This window comes from Alligator sinensis, unplaced genomic scaffold, assembly GCF_000455745.1.
Source record: "Alligator sinensis unplaced genomic scaffold, ASM45574v1 scaffold439_1, whole genome shotgun sequence".
Taxonomy (NCBI): domain Eukaryota; kingdom Metazoa; phylum Chordata; order Crocodylia; family Alligatoridae; genus Alligator; species Alligator sinensis.
The window spans coordinates 148,454-154,997 of record NW_005842523.1 but is presented as its reverse complement, the minus strand read 5'-3'; the positions used below and the strand labels follow the sequence as shown (position 1 = coordinate 154,997).

At 56.6% G+C, this 6,544-nt stretch overlaps 1 protein-coding gene across 1 annotated transcript in view; it reads right to left on the bottom strand.

Moving 5' to 3' along the window:
• Positions 1 to 6,484, bottom strand: part of WT1 (Wilms tumor 1) — a gene marked incomplete at its 5' end in the record, with an annotated part of 44,957 nt that extends 38,473 nt beyond the window's left edge. Inside the window, 2 exons of the mRNA XM_025213335.1 lie at positions 6,016 to 6,118; positions 6,331 to 6,484. Coding sequence (XP_025069120.1) covers positions 6,016 to 6,118; positions 6,331 to 6,484 — 257 coding nt within the window. The remainder of the gene's footprint in view (positions 1 to 6,015; positions 6,119 to 6,330) is intronic.
• Positions 6,485 to 6,544: the final 60 nt, after the last annotated feature.

Sequence of the window (6,544 nt, the reverse complement as noted above, 5' to 3'; positions counted from 1 at the left end):
GCAGGCAGACTGGCTGCTGCTGGCCAAGAGAACATGGGTTTTGCCTCCCTGCTTTCAGAGCTGAGAGCTAAGTCCCTGCTGTGACCCAATTGTTATCAAGTCCCTCTTTTTAAACACACTGGCTCACACTCATGGACTCGTCGCTCTAAGGTAGGTGGGGAGTTTTGGCAGGCAGAGCGAGGTACATTATTAGTCAGGATATAGAAAGAGAGGAAGGCGTGTGCGCTCTTATCTGAGAGCACAAGCCCTTTGAGGGAGGCAGTTTAGGAGGAAAACTGTCCCTCTGAAGAGTTTAAATCCTAGACCTTAAGTGCTGGAAGGTGCAAGGGAAGAAAGGAAATGTGGAAAACACCCTCCTCATACCCAGTTCACTCTCCCCCTCAGTATCCACTCTCTGCCACTGTGACACCCGAAGATGCCAGGCAAGACGCACCTACGGTCTGACCCAGTCGATGGCAGTTCTGATGGTCAAACTCAGTGGTTTTCAACCTTTTTTAATTTGCAGCCCCACCAAAAAAAAAATGTCGAATGGAAATGTGGCCCCCCTGGAATTGTCTGGGTGGGTATATACATCAATCACAGTCACCTTGCATGGGCCACTGTGGGTCTGCGGACCACAGGTTGAAAAACACCGTTCTAACTTATTTCATAAGCAGCATGCCCCTCCACCCCATTTAAATGAATAATTTCGGGTGCAGGCTGCCTCAGGCAGCCGGGTACGGAAAGGCTGGCCCTAACTCTCGGCGCGATTCTGCCACCATTGGTTTCTGGCTCTTGCTCGGGACCCCAGCCCCAGCTCCTGCCAGACACGACACTGAACTCCATGGAATCGCAGGGCAGCCCGTGCCTGTGCGCAGGGGCACCAGCCCCCCCCCCCCCCCCCCCCTTCCTCTCCCCCAGAGTAAGAAAAGGCCCGTTTATACGCGCGCAGAACGAAAAGCGGCTTAAGCAACCGACTGAAATAAGTGACTTAGCAGAGACGGTGGGGAGTCCTTGTGGCCGGGCTTTGAGGCAGGAGGACTCCTCTCCACCGCACAGCACCCGGGCGGGTGTCACATGACAGTGCAAGACGGCACTGCCCAGCTGGCAGGTGGCTGATAGTGCCGGGTCAGTCTTAGGACTCAGCACGACCGCCCTGGGCTACATGAAGCCGCCTTTCACCCTGTGTTTACCACGTTCCTGTAACCAGGCCATGTTCCAGCATTTATGGAAAGGTCTCCAAGGCCAGGCGCGCTGCAGGAAGCCGTCTGCTTTGGCTTGAGGGACCTTTTGCAGCCCTGCCTTCTCTGTCCTTAGAACAACACCGATTTTCCCACACGAGGGAGGATTGTGACACAGATGCCCGCAGCCCTCTGGACATATCCGCAGCGGGAAAAGCGGGAGGAGGGTGCTAAGCTAGGTACCTAAAACCTTACTTCGACCCTCCCCCACTCCCGAAAGTCCTGTCTTTCCCAGGTGGCTAGCGCTAACTCTCCCCGCAGTGGTGCAAACTCTCCGGCCAGGGGGAGCCTCTCAAACCCCAGCGTGGGTCAGTGAGGAGGCTCGGGTCTGCGGGGACGGGGGAAGGGGCCAGGTCCTCAGGGCAGGGGGATTCCTGGGGAGCATTTGCACTGCGAGGAGCTGTGGCAGGCCCGATGAGACCTGTCTCTTCTTGACCTCTTGCCGTAAACATGTACTTAACTAGACTCAGCTCCACCCAGCCTCACTGGTTTAATTCAGAGGCCAAGGGATGGAGGGATGGGCACCCGCGAAAGCAGACGGAGGGCTTTCCCGGACCTCCTCAGCCCAAGCCGGGGTTGCATACAGACAGAGGTGGCCTCAACGGCGTTGGGCTGGGACCGAGCCTTGTTTTTAGTCACTCAACGGCTGGAGAGAGGAGGTCAAAGGAACAGGCTGCCCAAACCGCGCTGGGAACGGATGTTCCCGGGCTGCGGCCCGCGGGCCGCTGCGAGTCTGTGCAGCCAAGTGCCAGGGGCCAGCAGGAGCAGACGTGACACCGGCGATCACATTTCTCAGCCAGCGAGCGACGGTGTGAAGGGCTGGAGAATCTGCCCCAACTCTCCAGTGCCCCTGTCCCACCCCGCATTTTTGCTTGCTCTCCTGGGCACCTCACACCAGTGGGTAATGCCTCTCCTCGCCAAGTCTGCCTCTTCAGAAATCCCAGTTGCTGAGCTCCCCTCCCCGGCCCCGCTCGAGGTGAGCGGAGCACTCAGTTCCCGCTCTTCGACCTGACACTCTCTGGTGAGCTAGGAGATGCTTCCAAGCACAGCAGGAAGGGGAGCGTGGCTCCGCCAGACTCAGCACTGCAGCCTAGTTTCTCAAGCACGGGTCATGCTAGCACATTGATTAAAGCATCGCTGATGCTCAGCTTTCTATGTGGATTAAAAAAACCCACGCAAGCTTTTTTTGTCCAAGGGTCATTTACAACTCGCTCCTACAGAGCGGAGGTTAGTGGCCACATATGTCTATTTACGCAGGAGAGCTGCTGAGGACAGGAACTATAACCATCTGAACTAAGTCAAACTTAACAACACAGTTGGTCCAATAAAAGCTCTCACCCACAAAACCCCCTGCCTCTCGCAAAGATCTATCAGCGACTCCAAGGGCGTAGGTACCGAAATAGTAAGCAGAGCATCCAAATGATCCTGTTATAGCAGAATGGACTGGATGCCACTGGGCTAAGGGACTCTCCATCCCAGACTGGGCCAGTTGCTAACAGGTTTATTTTGGACTAAGCCCTGAAAAAGAGCTTCCCTGTAGGGAGAGCTGGCAGTCTGCAGGCTCGGTTCTCACTAATGTAGCCGCCGTGTGAGCTAGGGCAGAATCAGGTTACTGCACTAGTCCCTGTTCACACAGAAATGTATTTCCCATCCAACTCGCTTCTCCACCCTCAGATGCAGGAGTGAAACCGAGAGACTGCCGGTTTCCACCAGAACTTAGTTTGCAAACCTGACTTGGCCTAGAGGAGCCCAATCGCCTCCTCAAACTGGGCTTGGAAATAAGCACGATCACATTGGGGGGGGGGGGGGGGTGGAGATGATGATAAACCTAAGAAATCTCGTTCTCCAAAGATCTTCTGCCGAGCAGCAGGTCATTATTACAAACTGGTTTAAGAGGGAAGAGTCAACCCCGCACATCTTTAGTCACCCCTTTGTCTTTGCGCGGGGGGGGGGGGGTTGGCTAAACGTGCAGGGAAAAGACTAGCATTAGGGAACAGCTCGTTCACACAAGGGGTAGCTTAAAATCTACACCTGTAAGAAGAGCGGCGAGACTGGAGCTCGCCCACCTGTTTGTCCGCAGACCTTGCAGAGGGGAACAAGTCCTGCCCCGATTTACACGGCTATCCATAGCAGCTGGCTCCAGCTGGGTTTAAGGGTCTGATCCCTCTGAAGTCAGCGGGAAAACTCCCGGCGGCTACAGTGAGCACAGGATCCCGGCTCAGGCCAGGGGAAGTCGTGGCAGGCTACAGTGCGAGCTGGGCACGGAGCTCCGGAGCCGCAGGCACACGAGTGTCTCACTGCAGAGCCCGGAGCGAAACGCCGCGGTCCTGGCGAGGCATCGCCCAGTCCGCTCCGGGAGCCGGGAAGTGCCACCCAGCGATGCCTACAAGCCACTTCATCCCGGCGAGCGCGGAGGTAGGAAGCAGGGACCTCCTCTTGGAGTCCCAGAGCATGCTACAGCTCTCCCCTGTCCTCCCGGAACGCGCCTATCAAAGTGCCTGGCTTGCTTCATTAACCATCATTAGTGCAAATTTAAAAGAAAAAAAAAAAACTGCATCAGCGGCAGCACAAAAAGTATCCTTCAGACTCTGCTCGCTCCAGTCCCCAGCTGGGACGTGCTGCAGCGCCGGGAGGCTTGGTATCGGTTCTTCAGCTGGGGCAGGGATCTTTCTCCGTGATCTTAATTTGGGGCGAGGGAGGCTCAATAAATGTTTAATGCAAGGCGAGAACTATTCAAAGCAAGTCTCCTAGGAGGAAGCTGCCCTGGTTCAAATAGCTCGCGGAGAAAGACCTTTTCTAAATGCAGAGATGGTTTCTGGCTAGCCGGGTGGTGCAGACGTGACAATTTTCCCCGATCTAGCCACAGAAAGGTGTGACCAAACATAAGTGCAGGGCTGCAAACAGTTTAAGAAATGGCCGTTCAGGTAAAAAATCTGACCCTGGTTGTATGAGCTATCGGAGAAAAATGTTTAAAAACGTAGCCTCTTCTGTTGCTTGTGTCCTGCTAGTTCTGTAGCCAGGCTCCTGCCCTATGGGCCGAGCAAACAAAATAACGTCTCCGGTAAAGTCTAATCCCGATGTACTTTGGGTTTAAATTGCCTACAGGCCCGTATTTAGTTCAAAAGGACAGAAAGCCCCAAACTAGCTGAGATCCGCGGGGATCTTGTGAGCTGCTTAGGGAGAAACCCCTGGCGTACTGAGCTGCCCGTAGTTTTAGTCACAATCATTTTGTTCCCCTGGAAAAGCCTCCCGACAAGTCGTATTTATAGATTTCCCTGCGAGGTCTGTGTCCACTGCAGCGAAGGAATTCTCCTCGCCAATTATTCCACAACTAATCTCTCTGGATAGGCTTCTTTCCTTCCTTCATTACCTCATTCCCTCCTTCCCTTGACGTCAACTCACGTTCATTAGCGAAGTGGCTTCTGGAAGTGACACAATTTTGTTGTCCCACGTCCAGTGTTGATTAATCAAAGATGATATAACCAGCCTATAAGAAAGGCCAGTGGCAACTTCCTTTGCAGAGGCACATTGTTTTGTGTGCAGAAGTTACTTAGCAACTCCGAGATGCGGGACTGGCTCCAAGTTCACAAAAAGTTGAGGAATAAATTTGGGGGGAACTTCTTTGCTCGGCGAACACATTGTAAAACTGTAGCAGCCCCACCCGGCCCCCGTGCCAAGCTTCCGTACAAAGAAAATAGCTATTGGGAAAGGTCCTCTATCTAAAATGAGACTGGAGACAAGATACCTGCTTGTACTGATCACGAGCAAAGCGGGGATGGCTTTCACCCATCTTTTGTTTTTATTTCTTGTATATTTAAAATCCCGCTGTTAAAATGTACCTTACTAGGGAGCCTGAAGAAACAGTTTCCGTTTGCAATGCAAAGCCACAGTGTGGGCTGCTTTTTAACTCTGAGATTACAGCTATTTTGGCAGGCGTTGCTGATGTTCTCTGCAAGTGAGCCGCGATTTTCCCACAACACCCGCAGTCCCTTTCTGCGAGAGCAGAGCTCTGAAAATCGACTGCAGTCGGGATCAGTCTGGGGGAAAAATCGCTAGGGATCCCCCCGCCGCCGGGCTGGCTCAGGGGAGCCCCTCGCTGGGAGCGGCAGGATCGGAGCCTGCAACTCAATGTTTTTGTTTGCGGAGTCTCCACGCAACAGCAGGAGACTGGATCCCCTCCACCCCGCATCGGGAGACCTGCAGTCCTTCCAGCTAGGCATGGGCGCGGATGACTGAAGGATCTGGGCCTGAAATCCTCCTTCAGCATCCTAATCCTAGGATCATCGTTTTAATCCGCGCTCATGCCAGTGGAGAGGGCTGGGGGGGCTCTGATTCACCGCTGCCAGCGACACCGAAAATAGCAGAGAGAGCAGCCGGCCTAGCAGGCAGCAGCAGCAGGGGGAAGGGGAAGGGGAAAGCCTCTTGCTGCCAAGAACCACAATATCGGGAAGGCGCCTCCAGGCTCACTTGCACGGCCTGGGCTTCAGCCCTTTTCTCGGGGCTGCGGCATGTATCTAGGGCAGCGTCCGTTGAGGATCGTCTCCAGGCCCTGTCCCGCACAGCCCTGCTCTCGCTGCCGCTTCACCCAGCCTCGCCCCGCACGCCCCTGCTCTCCCTGCCTCTCCCCCCAGCCTCGCCGATCCCCCATTCAATCAGTGCCACCCCCGGACCCGCTGGTGGGGGCCCCCGTCGCTTGGCACGCAGCCCAGCAAGGTCCCTCCCGTCCAGCCCGGCTCCACCTGGCGCCGCTCAAGCCAGTGCCCGGCTCCCGGGGCGGGCAGGCAGGGGGTCCTACCTGTTGTAGGGGGTCCGCAGGAGCAGGGCCTGGCTGCCCGTGCAGCTGTCCGTGGGCGTGTGGCAGCCGTACACCGGCGGGGGCACCGAGTACTGCTGGTCTCCTGCGGAGAGAGCACAGGGTTAGCCGGATCTCAGCCCGGGCTCCGCCGCCCCCCAGCCCCGGGCGCGGGGGGCCTCCGGGGGCCGCCCCCTCCCTCCCCTTCCCAGACTCCGGAGTGACTCGCAGTGAGCGCCGCCCGGATCGCTTCGGGGCCTCCGATCTCCCAGAGCCGAGGGGCGCGGGGCAGGGGGGAAGGCAGGGCCGGGGAGTTACCTAGGGAAGGCTGCTGGGCGATGGGGTCCTCGTGCTTGAAGGAGTGGTTGGAGAACTGCGCGGCGTGGTGCGAGGGAGCGTGGCCGTAGCTCGGGGGCCCGTCAAACGCCACCGTGCTGTAACCTTGCGAGAGAACAACAGCGGGGGCTCGGCGTTAGCCGCCCGCCCTTGAACTTGCTGCCGGGGCGGCTTCCCGCACAGCGTCTCCCGGCTG